The sequence below is a fragment of the Sylvia atricapilla genome, chromosome 2 (genome assembly GCF_009819655.1).
Source record: "Sylvia atricapilla isolate bSylAtr1 chromosome 2, bSylAtr1.pri, whole genome shotgun sequence".
Lineage (NCBI taxonomy): Eukaryota > Metazoa > Chordata > Aves > Passeriformes > Sylviidae > Sylvia > Sylvia atricapilla.
Genome location: NC_089141.1, coordinates 54,198,361 through 54,220,399, shown reverse-complemented (window position 1 = coordinate 54,220,399; position 22,039 = coordinate 54,198,361). Strand labels below are relative to the sequence as shown.

General features: G+C 45.0%; 1 protein-coding gene and 3 long non-coding RNA genes across 8 annotated transcripts in view; 1 reads left to right on the top strand and 3 right to left on the bottom strand.

Annotated features, from left to right (window-relative positions):
- Window positions 1-862: 862 nt before the first annotated feature.
- On the top strand, window positions 863-4,407 carry LOC136357767 (uncharacterized). The gene is made up of 2 exons (XR_010742945.1): window positions 863-1,412; window positions 1,503-4,407. It is a non-coding gene; the product is annotated as an uncharacterized lncRNA (long non-coding RNA).
- LOC136357768 (uncharacterized) lies at window positions 1,285-9,850 on the bottom strand. The gene is made up of 2 exons (XR_010742946.1): window positions 9,663-9,850; window positions 1,285-2,474 (listed from the first exon to the last, which is right to left on the bottom strand). It is a non-coding gene; the product is annotated as an uncharacterized lncRNA (long non-coding RNA).
- LOC136357770 (uncharacterized) lies at window positions 6,902-9,665 on the bottom strand. Of its 2 annotated transcripts, none has more exons than XR_010742949.1 (2): window positions 9,585-9,665; window positions 6,902-7,777 (listed from the first exon to the last, which is right to left on the bottom strand). It is a non-coding gene; the product is annotated as an uncharacterized lncRNA (long non-coding RNA). The 2 variants fall into 2 exon arrangements; XR_010742948.1 differs by lacking the exon at window positions 9,585-9,665 and adding an exon at window positions 8,258-8,360.
- A 2,979-nt stretch (window positions 9,851-12,829) lies between the features above and the next one.
- Window positions 12,830-22,039, bottom strand: part of TSC22D1 (TSC22 domain family member 1) — a 91,145-nt gene continuing 81,935 nt past the window's right edge. Inside the window, exons 1-3 of one of the 4 annotated variants that reach the window (XM_066313317.1) lie at window positions 15,739-16,062; window positions 15,270-15,321; window positions 12,830-14,234 (exon numbers count right to left, since the gene is read on the bottom strand). In XM_066313317.1, the coding sequence (XP_066169414.1) occupies window positions 13,977-14,234; window positions 15,270-15,321; window positions 15,739-15,863 (435 nt within the window). In that variant the 5' untranslated portion in view covers window positions 15,864-16,062 and the 3' untranslated portion in view covers window positions 12,830-13,976. Of the gene's footprint in view, window positions 14,235-15,269; window positions 15,322-15,550; window positions 15,682-15,738; window positions 16,063-22,039 lie in introns of those variants that run through there. The other 3 variants (XM_066313318.1, XM_066313319.1, XM_066313316.1) reach the window with 3 other exon arrangements.

The following is a 22,039-nucleotide window of genomic DNA, read 5'->3' as shown; positions in this document are numbered from 1 at the left end:
TATAGGATGTGATGCTGGCACCCAGTTCCCAAAGAGCTGGAGCCAGACGTGGAGCTCAGCACACTGTTTCCTGGAACAGATCCCCAAGTACCACAGACAACCGTCTCAAGTTTAGGCTCCAGATCAGGCAGCTCCTTTGGGGTTTATTTTTGTTTAAGAAACACATTTGCCAAGAATAGGCATATTTGCTGATCTGGATTTTTTTCTTGGACATTAAACAAGCCAATGGCAACAACGCAGGAGTCATCCTTGTCACATGGGTCAACCTCATCTCACTTTTTAAACAAGTGAGGCATCTCCAGCCCCACAGCCCTGCCAGCTCCATTCCCCCATCCCAGCAGCGGAGTGCAGGGCAGATTCAGTGCCTGGCAAATCCAGCCTAGTCAAAAGCAAATGACAAAGGAAAATACCCCTACCAAAAAAAGGTCACTTTCTCTTAAGAAATGCTCTTTCCTGCTTTTTATCTGTGGTTAAGAGTTTTCTTCATATGATTTCGTGGCATTTCATTTGTCCTGCATATTATATAGGCAAACCTTACTATTTTTTTATTCTGTTTCATTTTAAAGCTATTAAAACCATCTGCCAGTTAGTAAACACTAACATACTTTCTTTTCTAGATCAAAGTGTCTCCTGTCTGTGTTGTAATGGAAGTTTGACATTATTTTTTTTACAAGACAGGCAGGAGAGACTTTGATCAGGTGCCAAACTGTTTCACTACAACAAACAGGCAACACTCTGAGCTAGAAATGATGTTATTATGCGCCGTGATGATTTCATGACATGTCAGCCATGATGTTAAAAAACCCTACAGAACATATAACTTTAAAAATATCACTGTGAAATTGCAGGTTTTTTCAAATGAACAACTTATGAATTGAAAGCATTTCTGTTACATTTTTCCTCTACAGATTTATGACCATTTTGTAGCATTTTTGGCCTTTTTTTTTTTTTTTGTAATTATTTTGATTTTGATCAGTATCTTCTGTCAAAAACACTTCATTGAAAAAATTCTGGTGGATTCAACTTAAAAAGCCTTTTTATAGACAAGTTATTATTGTCCCGATCAGAGAACGAAGGAATCACCTGCCAGCTCTTTCGTCATTCCTAAATAAATTAATTGCTTGAGGATTATTTCATCTATGTGCACTGCTCCAACCAGCCCCCCCCCATACATGTTTGCCTTTCATCCTGGGATGCAAGATGACTCCACAGAGAGCCCAAGGCTTTCCAATAACATAAATACTTCAGCTACACGTTGTGGAAAAACTAACAAACAAAACCATGCACATTGTAATTTCTGTCTTTATTTGCATCCTGAAAAGAAGATGAGCTCTTCCATAGTCACCTAGGCCAAGCACATGGACACCACAGACAGGCTGGGTCCCTGAACACAGGAGCTGCAGGTGGAGCAGGTAAAGTCAACCAGCCCCTCTTCCTCTCCCTAAAGGCAGGTTTTTTCCTGCTTTATCAGCAGAAGCTATTCCAGCTTTCTATGTGGACAGTCACAGCTGAGAAAGGCTTGGTTATCTCTGATGGACAGCTGGAGGAGGTGTCTGCAGCCCAGGATAACTGGTAATAGAAGGGAAAGCAGCATGCACAAGGTCTCACCAGGGGGAAAAGATGGGCACTCCTCCTCATCTGCAACTTGCAAATTATTTCACCCCAAATGAGGTGAGAAACTTCATGGGCCAAGATAAAAGTTGAATCAAAGAAAAGTCTGTTTGGGTATTGGGAAAAAAATCCAAACATTGGCAGAATGTCCCCAGAAGGGCTGTGGGGTTTTTGCCCTTGGAGATTTCCAAAACTCAGGTGGACACAGTCTTGGATGATCCAGCCCTCATGCTGAAATTAGTCCTGCTTTGAGTGAGAAGTTGGAGCACCTGGCCTTCCCAGGTCCCTTAAAGGTTCACTTATTCTACATCTATGCTACTATGTCTCTGCAATCACGTGATGAATCCCAGGCCAGGAGATAACAAGTCTCAGGTTTGCCCAAGCATGATCCTATATCCTTGCCTACAGCAGCAATGGCATTTGCTGTGCTGGTGGTGCAGGTCATCATCTCCCATTCCAGGCATGTGCCATCAGAGGCACAGCACCCGACCCGTCTAGGAGAAGGTCCTTGGCTTCCCAAAAAACTGCATTTCAAGCCTGCACTTGAACCAGTCTGGGGTTGAAGAACTCATATCACACCACCGAAGGTCAGGCAGAGACCCAAGGCAGCATCAGTCTGGGGGCACTTTGGCACAGCGAGTTGTCTGTCTAACACAACCACGTGCTGGTGCGGCGTCAACACACAAAACGTGTCTGAGCACAGCCCAGGCACTGCACACGGGGGTTCTGTGTCAGTATGTGCAGCACAGGCAGGCACCAAGCACAGGTCACTTCATGTTTGGGTCTGCTCTCATCCCCTGATGCTTTGGGTCAGCAGGTGCCAAAGCCTGGGAAATGACTTTCCAGCATCAATGAAACAAAGACTGCTCAAGAAACAATGAAGCCTTAGATCAGCCTCTCATCTTTTAAAAGCAAGTTGTTTGAAACCAAAAGCCATAGGATTGTGTACATTTGTCATTCCAACACAGCAGTGAGTGTTTTAATGTGCGATAAATCATTATTCACATAATCACAGAATATGCTGAGTTGGAAGGGACCCCCAAGGATCATCAAGTCCAGCTCCTGGCCCTGCACAGCACTATCTCCAAAAATCACACCATGTGCCTGAGAGCATTGTCCAAAAATGAGCATGTCCAAAGCTCCTTGAGCTCTGTCAGGCTGGTGCTGTGACCACTTCCCTGGGGAACCTGTTCCAGTGCCCAGCCACTCTCTCTGGGTGAAGAACCTTTTCCTGATATCCAACCTGAACCTCCCCTGACACAGCTTCAGGCCATTCCCTGGGGTCCTGTCACTGTCACCACAGAGAAGAGATCAGTGCCTGCCCCTCCTCTTTCCTCTCACGAGGAACTTGGAGACTGCACGGTCACCCCACAGTCTCCTCCAGGTGAAACAGACCAAGTGACTTCAGCTGCTCCTCCTAGAGCTTCTTCTCCAGGCCCTTAAATCCAGAACCTGGGAGGTTTTCAGTCTCATTGACTTAGCCAGCAGTTTCTGGAAAAAGAAAAGTCAGTGCTTTCTCTTGACCTTTCGAAACACAACCTAAGCTTTAGGAAACCTGTTGCTGGAGAGTTCTGGATCCACAGACCTGCCCCCACTGTTGGGACACTAAGAAAGAAAGCACCGCTGGCTGTAGAGTGGCCATGCCCCTGGGCACTGAGGGACATTAGCCCTGCAAGAGATGCAGGGGAGCAATCTTCTACAAAGCAGTTGGTGCCAAACACTGCCCAGGCTGTAGAGCTATAATAAAAGCCCTCTAGATTCTTTCGGGGTAAGTGAATGAACACCACTGGCTCTGAACTAAATGCTACTTTGAAAAGGCTCCGTAGAGCTGTAGCATTCTGTAACCCCAATCCGAACACTGTTTCTCCTCACCCATCTGCACAGCTGAAAGAGAGCGGCCCCTTGCCTTCCCCATTTTTGTAAACAAGGTTGCAACCTTTATTCCTGCCTTGAGGAACAGATTGAATTGCTTTTGATGATCCAGAACAATGTCATCCTTTATTCTCTCTTCAAAAGCAATTAGTATTTCAGCTTGATTATTTGCAGATAATATGAGTCACCAGATAAAACACACTGAATACAAAATGCTCCTTGGGAGGGAAAGAGATAAATGGTATTTAAGGTTAAAAATCCAGCATATGCTTAAATATCACAAAACTGTCACGCATCAAGAAAAAAAAAAAATCAGTCTCACTGTGTGAAACAAAGATTGATCCTGTGTTTGCTTAACCCCAAACCATTTCTTAATTAATTTGTTGCAGGATCAGGGCACCATGACACCAAAGGCAGATTGTGTCACTGTCACAGAACAAGAACAAGTTTGGTCCAACATGATTTCAGAATTGTCAAACTAGCCAAAATTTCGGGCCAAAAATGTAATTTAATCTTAAAAAAACAATTATGGATTTTTTTTCTCTTATTTCTTTTCTGATTTCTAGCTTGGTGTACTGCAGCTCGTTGATATTTTCAGCTCTTTTACCCAGAAACCCAAGGCTAGAAGCTGACTCATTCTTAATAGAAGGTACAAGCCTCACAGGAGCAGCATTATTTCAGGAACTCACATTTAATGGGAACATCAAATGGCATTACAATAAGGTCATCAGAAATTAGCAATACTGAAGGTTTATCCTGGGTTAGCTTCTAACGCAGATGATAGGTGATATATCCTTTCTGTGTACTGATGTTGCCAAGTTAGCTTCATTGGCAAACTTTGAAGTATATATAGAAATGGAGTTTTGTGAAAATTTAGACCAAAAATAAAGTTTGCTTTTCTTTTCTCTTTTTCTGGAAAGAAAATTAATATCTGTGAGTTTTCATATACAACATCTCAAAAGGATGTAAAGGTTTTCATTTTCAACCTTTCCCTAGATTGGCTGGTCTTCCAGGAACAGCCACGAATGCCAGGCTTTGCTGGAAGGATTCTTTCTTCCCCCTGGGATGTACATCCCTGTCTGCAGAACTACTGTAGCCTTCTACAGAGTGTTTTATATTACTAGTTTTATGTTCATTAGTTTTTTAGCATTGATACAAGAATTTTTTCCTCTCTAAATTACTAACTCATACCTGTAACTTTCACATCCCCAAAAGGAATTTTTTTTCAAATAAAGGGGTGCTTGCCACTGAAGCAGTGTGGTGAAATGCAAAGAGAATTGTGGTACAAGTTAATTTTACCTCTAGATTGCTTACGAGCAGCCATGCTGAGATGCAATTAGAAATCCATGGAAAGTGGAAGTGTTTTCCCCTGGGCTACAGGTGCAGAGGTGCAGCCCTCTCCTTGCAACACATGCCTCACCAGTGGCTGGGGGCATAACCCTCACGAGGAGCTCCTTGAGGGAAGGGTTTGTGGGCAGTGGCCAGCTGAAAGGTCCTGTGTCACCTGTCTTATAGGCCTTCCACCTCCTGATCCAACAGGCTTAGCATGGATGGCCTGGGGGGTCTAGGCATGTGCATGTGTTCTGCCAAAATCCAGGATGTCCAGGAACACTGCAGGCTTTGAGGATGCTCCAGTAGAAAGGCAGCCCCAAACCTCCTCACTGTCATCTCTTTAGAACAGAAAGGGACCCCTGCTTGACTAATTCCTTCCCCGGTAAGATTTCACTTGTTTTATTAAAAATAAACTAAGAACAATATTGTAAAAGACAGATGGAGAAAGCCCAGGGTTGCAGGCTTCTCACCAAGACTTTGCTGAGCCCTATACTCAGGGGGACAGACACGTACAAGACTCTGACCAATCTGCTACACTCAGCTGCATTGTTCTGATCCGTATTCAATTTTCTGTCATCCCAGTTAAATATTCAGTTTTCCCCTCTATCAACTGGGGGCCACTTCCCCCTGAAGGCAGGGGAGCTTACAGTGAGCTGCAAACCAAATCCACTCTTCATGCTCACCTTCACTCCTCATTTCTCCTCAGATCTGGGGTTTTCATCAACTATATCTTTTCTACAAAGAAACCCTTCTGGCTTCTTCCACTTGTGATTTTGCAAGTCTTTATAATCAGTTCTTACAAATGCTTTAAGCAAGACCACTGAAGCACTTTGTAACGTGCTTCTGGAGCATTTTTAAACAAGGCTGTGGTTCGTGTCAGGGACTAGCCTTACATCACTTAGGGACCGACATCTACCTCTAGGGTCATGGAAGCATTTCCAGAGGGCAGTTCAGTGGTCTGGCCTGCTCAGATGTTTGGTTCTCACCTCAGTCACCTCATAGGGTCACTGCAAGCAGGAATGGTGGCCCTGGAGCAGCTGGCACTGGGGAACGTGCTACTTACAGCACCAGAAACTGAATTAAGTCAGAGAAAAAGTCACACTTCTTTTGGTATGGACATCCCTATACATTCATCATGCTTTCATGTCTATGCAAAAGATGCAGTAAGTTACCCCTAGAGCACCTTTGTACCTCCTTAATATCCTACCTCCCATGGCAAAAAGATTCTACTCTGCAGCAACCACCTTCAGTACATTATAAAGCAGGTTTCGTAGTTCCTCAGCGGTGCCAAGTTCCCAGCTTCTCTCCGGCTTTTCAAGGAGGAGGAAATGAGCTCCGACAAGCCTCCTGAGGGGAATGAGTCTTCATTTCAAGCACCTGTAAGCGGGGGGCTAGCAGAGCAGGAGGGGGGATGAAGTGCGAAGCACCGCAGGCTGCAGCCCCAGTGAGCCCATGGAGGGCACGCTGTTCTGGCAGCAGCTGGTTTCACAGAGATCATGAGTTTAAGCACAGATCTAATTGAATTGCAGATGTCTTTTCTGATGGCTATCTGCTAGCAACTCTCCAATTAAAGCAGGAGCAAAGAGGCAGAACGGGGAGGTTCTCAGTAATAAAACTAATGGAAGGAAGTGCGGTCATTTACAGCAGCCTCAATAGAGAGCATAGTGCAGGTAGATTCTTTTAAACCAAGAATTTTTTTGGGGGGTGTAGGGGGAGGAGAGCTGAAACCTCAACACAGACACCCAGCTTCCAAATCCTAGAGATCCTGAGTGTATGTTGGACTTACTAGCAGCAAGCAGTAATTTAATAATACACAGATAAGCTCATCTCTATTGCTTCCAGTACTCCCTGATGAACAACTTCATCTGCTTTCCATTCTGAAGGCCATTGAGGTTTGTTCTTCTTGACTTTGGTTTTAAAGGCTGGAAACTTTTATCCACTGCCGTTTTGTTACTTCCAAGATTAAGGTGGATTTGTCCTGAGCCTGCACTTGCCAGATCAAAACCTCTCATCATTTTACAGTGCCTTTAGAGATCCAAGAAGGAGAATTTAACAGAGCTCTCAGTAAATCCAAACTACAAGACTATTAATTGGAGTGTTGTGACCTTTATTTTTATTTTTTTGCCCTGTAGCTACTTTCTCATGATGCCTTGAACCACATTCAGTGTTTATACCACATACACATTGCTGAAAAACCACACCCACCCAACACAGCTGAAGAATTGAAATTAAACTTCAAGATGGCCTGAGAATCTGGTTTAGCTCAGGAAAATGGTTTTGAGAACTGTTTTCCCTTTCCCTAGCGATTGTTATGCTGTTACCCAAATTCCTGTTGTGCAACAGTTTAGAGGCCTCTTGGCCATGTCCTACCCAAACTCTCTCGCTCTTGGCGCAGCACAACTCTCCTGGGGGCATCTCAATGGACAATCACCCCCTGGGATTCAGGTTCAAGGAAAATAATCAGAGTTTTGCTAATTTTCCCTTTTGAACTGCTGCCCTTTTCCGATATATTTACAATGTAAGGAAGTCAGTTTATTCATGGTTTGGCTTTTAACTTCGTTGTTGAGCTTGGCTTTGCTCCTGTTGGAAATTGGACCCAATTTTAGGAGGGCAGTTGCCAGGGTCTGCTGGAAACTCCTTGCCTGGGATTTTCAAGCAGGCCCTTTGTTGACCTAGCTCAGCACATACTAAATAAATGCAGTCAGAAGAGTCTGCTTACTCATCACAGGAAAAGGACTGGCCCAGGGAAGGAGTTTTTCAGAATATCCCCAAACATTTAAAATGCCTAAGTTCACTCCAGACTTCTCAGGAGGTTCCTCCAGCAACCATCCTCCATTTAATTTCACACATCTGAAGTAACACTGAACAGCAAAGGCTGCGATTGGGCTGATTTCCTTGAATTTCTAACTTCCTTCAGGTTTACTCCAGCAGAAAATTCACCAGGAAGTTAAAAAACATAATCCTAAAGAGAGAGGAGAAAAGTGAGAAATAGTGCATCATCTATAAGATGCGACCTGTTACTAACATGCTCAGGATGCTTAACGAGAGGTTTTGCAAATGGCACATATTAAATAAAACCGTTCAGCCAGCAAGCTGCTATTTCTCCCTCCAAGGAATAAATCAAAATAAAAACTCTTTGTACTGAGATTTGTAGCTACAAAAAATCATGGGTGGTAATTCCCAAATAGCCTTGTGGGGCTCTTTCTGCAGCTGAACCACAGGAAACTGCCTCCCAGGCATTGATTTATTCTGTAAGAAATAGGGAGAGGCTTCTCTGAGGCACTGCATTTATTCCCCTGCTGCTGGGAGGTTTTGTCTAGGTGCTCTCTGGACAGTTTCCAGAGATGTTACTGAAGAGTATTTCTCTTTCCTTCCACAACAGTCACTTGTTCATTTCCCCCACTGGGATGGGGTGGAGATTGGGAGAAGTGAGAAGACTTACAGTGGGTATCAAGACAGTTTAACAGGTGAAGCAAAGGCTGAGCACACAAGTGAAGCACAACAGGGAATCCATTCACCACTTCCCACAGGCAGACAGGTGTTCAGCCATCCCCACAAAAGCAGGGCTCCATCACATGTAACGGTGACTTGGGAAGATGAATTCCTTAATTCCAAACATCCCTTCCTTCTTCTTCCCCCAGCTTTATATGCCGAGTATGACGACATATGGTCTCTGATATCCCTCTGGGGCCAGCTATTCCAGCTGTGTCCCCTCCCAGCTCCTTGCACACTCCCAGCCCTCTCACTGTTAGGGTGGGGTGGGAGGCAGAAAGGGCCCTGACTCTGCGTCAGCCCTGCTCAGCTGTGACAAACACATCCCTGTGTTACCAACACTGTTCTCTGCACAAAAACAAACAATAGCTCCACACTAGCTCCTATGATGAATCCTAGCTCTATCCCAGCCCAACCAGGATATTCTCCATTCCTGCTTCCATACCATTTACATCATGCTCAGGTCCCACACTATCCAGTCTATCCTCATTATCCAGCCCCATTGTCATCATCCTTTGATACAATACACAGGTATAATTTCCTCACTCTATGGATCACCCTTGTGAAATGTCTGTCAAGCATCCACAAGATGTCCTGAGTTCATTTAGTCCATGACTTTGGTCAGGACAGAAGACCTGGTGTGCTGTGTGGAGTTACTGGGCACCAAAGGCAGGTCAGGTCAGGCCACTGCTGCACTTGCACTACTTCCTGTAAGGTTTGTCCTCCACTTGCTTGGGTCATTCCTGCTGTAGCAATTCCTATAACACACAACTCAAATTCCACATAACAATTTCAAGATGTTTCCATTACAACTTCCACCTTTGGTTCATTTAGAGCAGACCATGGGGTTTAAAATTGCAGTTAACTCTTCTGCTTGCCCTGCTCTGGCTTGGACCTTTCCAGACTGCAGTCCCTTAGGAGTGTCCCTGCTCCAAGTGAAGCCTTATCTACAAACCACAGACTCTTTGGGGGTCTACCTGCTGTGGCACAGACTTATCCATAGCCACAGTTGCTTTGAGGTATGGGTTTCAGCATGGGCTTTTCCATGGGCCACGATGCCTTCAGAGATGTTCCTGCCCCAGCACAGCCTCACCCACAGCCAGTGCCTTTGAAAGTAAACCTGCTCCAGCACGGCTTTACCCATGACTGCAGTCCCTCAGGGGTGTTACTTGCTCTCTCCTGGGCCTATCCACAGCCACACATTTTGGAGCACTCTTGCATGACCTCAAGCACAACCACTGATGTTCCAAGGTGTGCCTTCTCCAGCATGGACTTACCACTGGGCCACAATCCCTTCAGAAGTCCAGCTGCAGTGGCACAGCCATAACCACAGGCACAGATGCTGTGAGATGTACCTGCTCTGGCATGGCCTTATCCAGGGCCACAGATGCCTCAGTGTGTCCAGCTGGGCTCACCCACAGATCACAGGCCCTTCCACTCGAGTTCACACTGGAGTTCCAGCCTGCCTGGAACAGCAGCACAGCAGCAGCTCTGGCCATCTGCCAGCCCGACACATTGCCGTGGCTGTTATCAAAATGTTCCCAGGCACCACAGAGTAAGGTGATAAGCAGCACAGCAGTGCAGTGAGCAGCCGCTAATGAGCACTAGACTCAGGCAAGCAAACCCTGTGGCAAACAGGAGCTTGTCAATTAATAGCAAAACAGCAATAATAGCTAGAAAATCGATTGAACACATTCCAATCACATCTGGTGGTACTTCAAATCCCACAGCAGGGGACAAAAAGGACTGATGTGGTTTAACCAGGCAGCTGCTAAAGTGCCACAACAGCCACTTGCTCTTATTTCTCTTTCCTTCCACAACAGTCACTTCCTTACGGCCTCAGAGTGGGACAGGGGAGAGAACCAGAAAAGTGAGAAAACTCATGTGTTGAGATAAAGACAGTTTAACAGAGAAGCAAAACAAGGAATCCATTCACCATTCCCTCTGGGCAGACAGGTGTTCAGCCATCGCCAGGAAAGCAGGGCTTCACCACATGTAGCAGTGATTGGGGAAGACAAACACCATCATTCTGAACCTCCGCCTCTTCTTATCCCAGCTCTATACACTGAGCACAACACTGTATGCTATAGGATACCCCTATGGGTCAGCTGTCCGGGCTGTGTCCCCTCCCAGCTCCTTATGCACCCCCAGCCCTCTCTGGTGGAGTGGGGTGAGAGGCAGAAAGGGCCCTGACTCAGATATAACAAATACATCCCTGTGTTACCAACACTGTTTTGGTCACAAATCCAGCCTATGACCAGCTACTCTGAGGAAAATTATCTCTACTCCAGCTACAGCTCTCAAGTATTTACAGAGACCTCAGAATCTGAACTGCCTAGATTTGCCTCAGAATTATATGCCAAGAAAGTATTGGTGAAAAAAAAAAAAAAAGCTGTAAGAAGAAAAAAGGCCAGCAACCTGGTCTCAGTGATAATTTGCTTTGATCAGTTTATCATATTGCTGTTAAAAAGAAAGCCAGTGTGCAGCTAATTGACAACAAGAAATTAAATTACAAACAGCTTGAATATAGCGTGAAGAGTTACTGAACTGGAGATATGCAGAGAATAAAAAGCTTGACATATAAAAGATAGGTTACATTTAATATGACTTTCAGTGCGGATGAAAACATGTGCATCTCAGACTTTGTCAAAAGAAAAATTTTAGTGCAAAGAGACAACACTCTTGACCACTGATAACACTTGATTTAAAGTTCTCTGAAAAATTATTTGTTCTAGAACAAAAGCAAAAATCAAAACAATTCATTCCAGAAGTATTACGACATAACTGACAAACATCTACTCTTTGTCTGGATTTCAAGCACAATTTTAGTCAAATTGAATCTGTTGCATGAAAAGGCTGCAGCTTTGATAGAGCCATTGCTAAAATCATCTGAGCAACAAAACATTGCTTGGACTCATTTTAGCAATTAATAAACAGCTCCAAGAACCAACTCCACAGTTTAGAACTAATCAGTACATAAATGATCAGATTTGCCAGCATTGATTTGCCACTGTTTAGTACAGTGTACTAAAATTAATAATGCATTACCTAACCAAAATCCTGAAGCCTTCCAAATCCTTTATTAAAGAACAGGCTAAAAACCCGCAAACTTAAATTTAGAATATGTTGATGTTGTTCTTCAAAGAAATAAACCCAGAGGTCAATTTCATTTTTAAACAAAAAATCCCAAAAAAATTCTTCGCAAATTTTGATAACTGAAGCGGGTGAAAATGCTGACCTGTGTAAGTATATTAAAAAGTCAATTTTCTCAATGTTATGGCCTGGAAGTGCTCGAGACAGTCAGAATATAAATGCAACTGGAAACAATTAAGCCCTTTAAAAAGCACCAATTAGCATTCCTTTTGTCAGATTCAAATAATTCAAGTGTTGTTCTGCCACGAAGGGCATCAACAATTTCTAATTTTAGCATAATCCACTAAAAAGAAAAATCCCGTGTTTTCCTCTGGTGTCTCCTTGCTAAGAACACTCCTAAACTGTACACTAAAATCTCAAGAACACCAGCTATGACTTCAAGTTCACACTCCCATGAGGACACTCACGAAAGCACTTTAATATGGCAATCCCAATAAAGGCAATTCAACTACCTGCGATTCAGCTAAGCAGTGCCTGAACTGCTACATGGTAAGTATCCACCAAAAGCAAAAATTTGGCTATAAATGACACAAGAGTGACCCATCTGACCTTTGAACCCTCAGCTTTCTAGTTTCCTCTGCTACACTTGATTACTTCAGTAACAAGAAGCTCCACAAAAATAGTATCTCCTGATTTTCATTACATGGAGTAAACAGTCATATGACCCTAGAAAAAGCCCTTTGTAATTAACCCTTGTATTTAAAGACAACATAATTTCTTGTATTCACATTTTAAGTCGTTGCTGTAAAACAGCAAATTCCTTTGCTCCCCAGGTTGCAGTTGTATCAATCACACCTTCACTACTCATTTGTCTAGAAATTCATAAGCTTAGACTCAGTTTTAAGCAGTATCACTAAAGAAGCATTTTTCCAAACTTACACACACAAAAGTGGAAATGATTCATAACATTTTTCAGAAGGCAGAATTAATACTGTAATACAGGCTGACCTGGTGGGATGGCTTAAGTGCTTACTGCCTTTGTCACCCCATGTTAAGGGTGGGAACTGTGCCAGCATGGGCTGACCAGTGCACAGACAAGGGCACAGTTTGGCGCTACAAAACAACTTTATATATTCATATACAACAGATATCCGTGGCTTTACAGTCCTGACCATATAGGACTGGACTAAACCTAACATTTTGTTTAGTCAGGTACCCTACTCCCTTCACCATTAACTTCAGTATCTGCCTGTTTTAAAGAGCTATGGAAAGCAGGAGCTGCATTTTAAGCTGAAACTAAAGATCTAAAGCCAACAGGCAACATCTTGCACCAAGACTTAGGCTTTCTGACCTCACCACCCATGTAGAACTGCACTGCAACATCCTAAAAGTGGCTGTGGTTAACACCAGTACAGTGTACAAACAGTGATTTATCAACATTGTATGCTTTATTGAAAGTTGACAAGTGCAACAGTTAAATACATTGACGTGTTACAACTGTAGAGAACATGCACAAAAACATATGCATACTACTATACAGATCATATGCAAAAAATCCATACTGGGAAATCCAATTTTTTTTCTTTAATTCTTTGCTAGCAGGGCTTGATAATTTTTGGAGTGGTTTTTCCCATCTTGAACCAAACTACAATGAACAATGATTTACTTCAAGATAATCAGCAGCCAGGGAACTTCAGAAGTTACACAAACAGCATTAATTTGCCAAATTCTGAACAGTTGCGTAGGTGCATTCTTATTTATGTAGCATAAAAAAAACTTTTCAAACTTCTTCAGATCAGCCAATAAAACAACTAAACTTCAATCTGTACAACCTAAATAGTTACAGTTTTCTATTTTACAAAGTAATTACACTAAATACACAAATATACAGTAGGCAAATAACCTTCATTGTAATTATCCTATGCGCCAACAACTGTATTGTCACCTACCTGTTTTCTATATAATACAGCTTTATGCACCTGTCCACTGCTTCAGAAAACGGTGCAAATATTTGCACTTAAGGTTTCAGGTGACAATTAAGTGTTAAACACTGAGATTACCTTTCTCCCTCTTCCTCTTAGATCCTATGCACCAGTCCACACTTTGGAACCCCAATGCACTACAGGGGGTTGAGCCATCACTTTTTACTCCAGTCTATTTCTTCATGTTTCCAAGCTTGAAAAGCACTTGTATGAGCTGTAGCACTGGATGAGTGGAAGATCTAAAAACAAACCAAAAAAATTCAGGCATGCAGCTTCGATTCTCAGCCATTTGCAGAAGCTGCTCGAGTCCCCAGTGTACTTGTGCTAATTCTCTGGAAGAAGTTTATTTTATTCAACCAACCTAAGAACATAGACTCCTTCAAGCCAAAAGGGTAAGGGAGATAAGAGAGAGACAGATGAGTGTGTAATACAAGGGGGAGAAGACTCTCCTGATGTGTGCAAGGCATGGAGTCCTCAGTCTGGGTTGCAATGTGCATTGAAATGGATGAAGGGTGGCTGTGGCGGATTCCCGCTAGTCCTCCTCACTCTGGGCAGTCCAGAAGCCAGCAATCATGATGGCGATGACATCTTGAGCTATGCTGAAGGCCCTGAGCCCTGTGATGCCGGCTGAGCAGGCTGCTGTGTTGTCCCTTGTGACTGGGAAGAGGAAGGCGGAGAACCAGTCTGCAGCTGTGCTTGGAACTGGGCAAGCTGCTCTGGGCTGGCAAGTGTTTTTAGTAGAGTATTTTCTTGCTCCAGCTGCGAGTTCTTCTCTATCAGCTCTTTGATTTGCTCTTTGAGGACCTCCACTTCCTCCCTCACCGCGTACATCAAGTGACTCTTTACCAGATCCTGAAATGCAGAAGAGAGTGCGTGCGTTAGGAAGGCAGCGCAGCGGCCGGCCGGGGCCGCCGGGCTCTCCCCCGCTATGGCAGGGCCGCTGTCCCGGCCCCGGGCCGGGCTGTCAGGGCCGCTGTCCCGGCCCCGGGCCGGGCTGTCAGGGCCGCTGTCCCGGCCCCGGGCTGTCAGGGCCGCTGCTCACGTGCGGCGCGGGCTGCCCTGTGGCCCCGCCCCGCGCCAGGCCCCGCCCCGCGCGCGCCGGCTGCAGCCAGTTCTGGGCGCAGGTTGCCGCATTTCCCTCCCTCCCGCCGTCCGCGCGCGGCCGCGGGTGACGTCAGAGCGCGGCGCGGCCAATGGGCGGCCGAGTTATTTATAGCCGTGAGTTAAAGGCTCCGAGTTTGCCTAGCAACAGCCGGAGAGGCTCCCGGGAGAGCGGCTCCAGGCACCGCTCCAGTAACAAAGGGCGGCCGGGCCCCCGGCTCCGCGCCGGGCGGGGGCCGGGGCAGCGGCCCCGAGGTGAAGCCGCTGGCTCCGGGCACCGCGGCGCCCGTGCGGAGAAAGGGCGCAGCGGCGGCGGATGCCCCGGCTGCAGCCCGCGGGGGATGCGCTGGCTAGGCTTGCGCTCGCCTGCGCTTGGTGGAGAGTTTAAAAAATTAAATGGAAAGTACCCCAAAACGCCCCCTCTCTTGGACTCTAAAACCCCACAGATACGCTCCGCTTACTGCCCAGCAGCGCCCCTCCGCCGCCGCATGGAGCCGGGATCAATCGTTTGGGGAGGCAGGAGCCAAGAGCTGTGCCGTCATTCCCTCCCCAGCATCAATACACAAATGTGCGCATTCCTCCCCGCGGGAAGCCTTTGATCAATTAAAAATCAATTAAAAATAACAAATAGAAAAAGCTCCCGAAACCGACCCCCGTTCCTCCCCCCTTCCGTCCTAGGCTCCGCCACCGAAACGCGTCCCCGCACGGGTTAACCATCGCCGCTGCATCCCCATATTGTTTACTGCTTCAAACACGAACGAGGTTTTATGCCCCATCGGTACGTACCATCGCTTGCTCGATTTTGTTGTCGATAGCTACTACGCTTGCACCAGAAGAGCTGCAAGAGGAAAGAAAGAGCATAAAAACCATACATTAGCAGCGGCTGAATTATTTAAGAGACTAGAAACGCGAGCATTGGTAGCCAGTTGGCTGAGAAAGTCATCCTCACGCTGCCCTGCCGCCGCCTCACCAGGATGCTCTAATGCAGCAAAGCAACCTGTAAAGCCGCACCGAGCCCCCCGCCCGCAGCCCGACTAAATATCCCGACATCTTGCCCCGCGACGGACCACAAAGATGGAGCTGAATCGCAGGCTGCGGCAGAAGCGCTGGGCGCCGGGGAAGGCAGCACCTCCGGGGGGAGAGGCGGGCGCCGGTGCCGCCGCTGCGGCTCCCCCGGACAAAGGAGCCAGCCCGGCGCTCACCTGCCCCGCTACCGCCGCGCCAGCACAGCCGCTCGGACACAACACTTATTTACCTACTGTCGAGCCTCAGAGACGAGTTGTCGGTGCCCAGCAAGGACGATAAGAACGAAATCGAGAAGTGTCTTAGTTGATAAACTCCTAGATCCATTGCCACCGGTCTACAACATTGGGCATTCATGCAACCGCGGCCAGAAACGCTCCCCGGAAAAAAATAAAAAATCAGGTCTCGCTCCTCCCGGAGGCGCGTGTGCGTGCGGGGCCGCTCCGCCGGGCGAGGCGGGGCCGGGACCCTGCGGGACCCTGCGGGGCTGCGCTCGGCCGGCTCCGAGCGGGGCGAGCGCTCCGCCGCGCAGCACAAAACCCGGGCATCCCGGCCCCCCCCATCATTTATGCGCCGGCGCCGCCTCCCATTGGCTGCGCTGCCCGGGCCCCGCCCCGCGGCGCGCATCTCATTAGCGCCCCCCCGCCGCGCGCGGCCCGGGCCGGCGGCGCCCACGCGGGACGGGCCCGCACGCGCGGGGGAAGGGGCGGGGCGGGGCAGGCTCGGTCCCGCCGCGAGCCCCGGCACGCGCGGTGCCGCAGCGCCACTCGCGCTGCCGGCCCGCACCCGCGGGGACGGAGAGGGATTTAAAAAAATTAAAAAAAAAAAAAAAAAAAGGGAAAAACCAAAAAAAAGAAAGAAAATAAAAATAATAATTACGGGGCGCGGGGAGCGGCGGGGAAACCCCGCACGGCCCGGCGGGAGCGCGGGACGCGCCGAGGGGCCGCCCGTGGCCGCGCCGACACCGCCACCTATCGGCGCGCCGCGGAGGGAAAGTGACGGCGCCGGCTCCCACGGCCGATCCAGCCAGCCGCACCTCCGTCGGCCCAAAATCCGCACATTTTAGCCCCGCGAAGCGCAGCCCGTACCCCGCAGCTCTGCTCGCTTCGCCCATGCCAAGCAGGAAAAGTAGGATACCCACACACTGCAGATTAAACTCTTCCAGACACTTACGCTCCCACTTTATCTTTACACACACCTTTACAAGCCTATAAAGCCATTTATGAAAAATATATTCAGCCACTGATCGTCTACAAAGCACATATGGCATAAACCTGTGGAGTTCTAGCAAGCCAGCTGATACTATTCTACAGTCACACGGAAAATGCCTAAAAATTCACTTATTTGTAGGTTGCTCCATAAGTTTAAAGGTGGCAGCACATGAATTAGTAATTTAGGAAAAAATCCTTCTCCCACCTAACTTTGGTGTTTTTCTAAACAAATGTTATGCTCTCATGTGTCACGGAACACAGCAACTACATTCCATGCCCATCCAAGTGATCTTCTTTACCAGTAACAGCTTTGAAAGAGAGCAGAGGGTGAACTAGACCACCATGGAACAGCCACAAGAAACAGCCAGCCTCTACAACCACTCTTATCCAGACCTGCACTTTCAGCAGGCATTACATTACTTAAAGGTGCAAAAAAATAAAGTCAAAAACCTCTTCCATCCTCTGTAGAAAACTTCTCCAAGAGCTACAAGTCACATACATCACAGGTGCTGCTCCCAGAGAAGCAGGAAAGCCAGGAGGCACGAAATAATCATCTTAAAGCTAAATTTAGCATTTGCGTATCTGCATCATCCTTCTTAGTTTATTTATATTGTCCTCGACTACTATTCTTTCATTCAATAACGCCAGCAGAGTAGTACAAACTAATCCTGTTCACAGGGAGGTCACATTTGAGAATAAGAATTCCTCAGAGCCACTTTCCCGTTACCAGAGAGGGCTCACATCCCACAAGGGCACAGCTCTCATCCCACCCTTTGGACATGTGGGGAATTTCCAGGGGATAGCACTTAACAGGCTGAAAATTAAAGGAAGTGTTTTAGAAAAACCCTTTCCTGTACTTGCAAACTTGTGACAGCAAGTAAACTGAAGCGACGCACTGGAACGTGTGCGTGAGGCCGCAGCTTCCCCCCTGCGGAGGGACAAGCACCGGGAACCACGTGCTGTCCCTACACTTCCCAGCGCGCTTCCCCTGCAGAGCCTACTCCCTGCAGCTGCTGCTCATCGCCTTCCGTGGTCCTGTGAGCCCTTTAACAGACAGTGCCAGCAGCACATCAGCTCTACTGAATCTCTATCAACTCCTGTCCTTGACTTAATTAATGTTTTATGACAGGCTGGGCTTCGAAATCTGTAATGGCTCAAATGACTCCTCCCCATGGCAGTTACTCAGCACAATTAACAAAATTGCAGTTGAACAAAAGCTCTGGGACAAACGGGAGCTCTGTCCCTTGCAGTCCTTTATCAGAAAAAGAGTGGAGTAGGTGCAAAACCAGGTAAACCCTATCGCTGCTAATCAGGCTCATGTAAAAGAACTTGAAGATAGCAAACTCACTGGCTCGGACAGACATGTTCACAATTCCTGCTTTGCTGTTGCAGGACATGCAGCCGACAGCTGTATATAGTTTCATTCATACACGTAGAAATAAAGTAATGGCTGCATTCCAAGATGGTCATTGGTTCTGCAATAACGACTGATAATTATTAAATGCCATTATTCTATTTGCAACAGAAAAATTATACCATTCTCAAACTAAATTAACAACACTGCCATCTTTAATCTATATTAATCTTCACAAAGAAGAGAACACATATGATCCTAAATCAAATTCCCACTAAACTCATTAACCGTCTTCCATTAACTTCAGTGGGCTTTTAACAAAATCTATCATTATTTTTAGATGCCTACAAGCAGAGTTGTGATTCAACAGAAAGCTGTCAGCTGCGTGTGTAGGACTGCATATTAATATGCATGTTCTGCTTTGCCCACTCTATAAAAAGCAAACCATAAGTGTCCCTTTATGGCAGAGAAAGCAAATCATCTAGGAAATAAAAAACCCCATGATATAAATTACTTCAACTTCCAAAATTGGGGTGAAATTTTTGGGGAGGGGGGGACAGCATCATATCTCCGATGCTCTCATTTCAACACCCATCATCTGCCTGACAAGGAAAGACACTGAGCTCTAAGGACTGGGTTTTTGCTGTTGCTTTTAACAAATATCTCATTTATGAAATAAAAAAATAAAAGTACATGGAAGATTTAAGGAAAATAGTTCTCCAAAATCAGTTTTCCTGTAGAAGGGTGTCAAGATTACTACTCAAAAGCTTATAACCACCTCTTTTAACACCTGATTAACCGATAATACAAGATATGAGGCACCTGAAAAAGCTTACATTCCTGGGAGTAGAGGTGAGAAAGGCTGCAGAATTGTTCAGTTTGGTTAAGGCACTCTAGGTTGGACAAATTCATCATGCCCCTAATTAGGACACGCTTTGGAAGCCTGGGTATCTACAGAATACCCCAGGCGTTCATAAACTGCATAAAGTAACAGAAAAAGACTCGAGATAGGTTCCTGAGAAATCAGCAGGGTAGAGTACAAACAAGCAAACAAGTAGCTCACCAGCATCTTTGATAAAATAAACTGACTTCTTAAATTGAATATATACAGTAGTCAAAGACTTTTTAGCACGTGTCACCTTTTGTAACATTTCAGCTTTTTCAGCTTTTAAACACTGTTCCTCCCACTAAATAATTTCCTCTTGTCTCAATTTATTCATGCTAAGCACTTGAAGAAAGTGCTTTTCATCTTAAGCACATAATGAGGTAAACTACATCACAGAATCATTTTGTCTCTATGCAAGTCTGGTTTGTCATATTTCTCCATGTGTGTTAAAAACTTCTTTAACTTAACACATTCACCTTTTAAGTACCTTGTCAGTGTATGCTCCCTCAGATGAAAACATTAAAAGACCTCTATAAAGCATCTTCTGAACATAAAACAAATCTCTCTTTGATGATATTACAAAGATACAACACCAGAAACCACATGAGAAAAACAGCAATTGCAATCACCACACACTTTCATCTTATGCTCAGACAGGCTCACATCTTGTGAACTTCAACTACGGGTTTGAACTGCAGAATGCAAGTACTGAAGAGGTTAAAAATAAAAACTGCTATTTACTCAAGAAAAGGCTACAGTAATTAGATTCTACCTGACATCTGACTGTGCATTCCACTTGGCATCTAAAAATGGTGAATAAATGGCAGAGTACTATTCTGACTTAAAATTCATAGATTCAAAATTCTTTGTGTACAGACAGCAACCCCCCCACCATACAACTCCTGCAAAATTGCACCAAGCTAATATCTGAGAGAGAAAGCTCTGGCTGTACTTGACATCAAGGACTAAAGGTTTATTTATTTCAACAGGCCATGATTTCTTTCTTCATCTCAGCGAAGGTACATAATTGGAGAAGCTGTCCAATGAACTTTCTTTCCCACAGTAAATCATAAATATTTTTAGCAGACTAAGGACCAAAAAACCAAACAAAATAAACCCACCCACACAAGCCCCATCTTCAGATAGCCTAAATAAAGATCACAAAATCTCAGCCGACTTCCTTTTCCAGCTCCAAACCTTTAGCTAAGATCTTGATTTAAGAAACGAAGCCACTAAGAACTTACTGCTCAGCTCCAAAACACATATATTTTATTTCTAGATTGAATTCTGCTATTTCAATTTATGTACTTCTGCTAAATTGAAAAAGCTTTTTGTACAAGACAGTGCTCTCTCAGTTTTCCTAAATGTGAGTTTTTCCTCCCCCACAGTAATGTTATTTGCATCTATAATTTAGTTTATTAGTTTGCTAGAAATTGGGGTTTAGTCCATGAAAAAAGATAAAAGGGAAAACTATGCAAGATGCTAGTGAAATGAAGTGCTGTATTTGGTGGTTTTTTTTTGTTTTTTTTTTTTTTTTTGTTTGTTTGTGTTGTTTTTTCCCCAGATGTGCAAGCATAACTAAATAAATATTTAGTGGAAAGAATATGCACACCCTACTGGGGCTCTGGAAATAACCAGTATCTCTGATCACAGTGCATACACAGAAATATCATGCTGTGAGCTCTGCACAAGAGACAGAAGGCTGCATTCAAAGCAAGAAGATAACCATGTAAGATCAAAAGAAAAACAAGGAGAAGTTCTCACTGGTTCCTCTGAGAATATCCTCTTTCTCTTTGACAGGCAACTAATTGCCAAGTCAATCTCAGTTATTTTTAATGAGAATTATAATGATTCTACCAATTTTAATGCTGACAAAACAAAACATACTGTCTATAATCAAGTACCTGCATATATCCAGAGAGATGACCCACTTGTTAGCCATCAGAGAAAACTCTGCAGGGAAATGTGAGCCATCTTAAAGCAATTTTGATGCTTGGAGAGGGATGTATGGCATCCCATTTCCCGAGATCATCCATAGATAACCATCTAGCAATGCAGTTGAGATGAAGGTCTCTGTTGTCTATACATATCCAATGAGTTTCAAAGTCCCCTCACAGAGCCAGCTGAGGTCCATCAGCTCAAGACCTGAAATTACATCCAGATGCTACTCCACTTTAAAGAAGTTATACATTTGCAGTAACAGGCAGCTTGGGAGTCACAGGATTTCCTGGTTTCCGAAACCTTTAAAAAGTAGTTGTGAAATATTAACTTTACTACAGGTGAAAGCCCTCCTCCTCAGCATCCCATAAAGCGCCCTTGACCAAGACTGCAAAGGAAAGAATCCACCAACATGGTAGCACCCTGGAAGTTTTAAGTGAGACATCTGAGCCAGGAATTGATTTCTTTTCCTCCAGAAAGCTGCACAGAACATCACACTGCATGGTGACATTGTCCCCAGGATGGATGTGGGAAAGAAGTTTAGTGTCCTAAAGCAGTATATATAGAAGAGTGATAAAATGTTACAATCTTTAATTTTCACTAACTCAAATTTATTTTTCCTTTATGTGAAACTTGGCTTAAATAATTCTAGATTTAATGCATAGAAAGAGTGTCCAATTCCTGGTCTTCTGTGTACTTTTCTCGAAGAACACCCTGATGTAGAAAAACACTTGCAAAACATTTAATCCACACTTATTCTAACTGTACAACAGATTTTCAACCAGATACTCCAAATTAAATGAAGAGGGAAGGAAAGAGTCACTGCAGCATTTTGAGTTACACTTAACAAACATGGCACGTGTAGGAGTGTTTTGGCACACTGACATGACAAGCATTTGGAAAGATGAAATCCTCTGTATTAAAAGGCATCTCTGACCCAGAGGACAAACAGCCCAGGAGGAACAATGGCTGACACCCACCCACCCCAGGATACCTTCACAGTAACACACTGAGTTCAGTAATCAAATCAAAAACCAGCCAAATTAACTTGTAACTAAGAAGGGTCATCTTTATTATTTTTCAGCTTGTACTATTTCTGTTTCCTTAAGGCTGCAGAAAAGTCACACCAGGTCTCATAAAATGG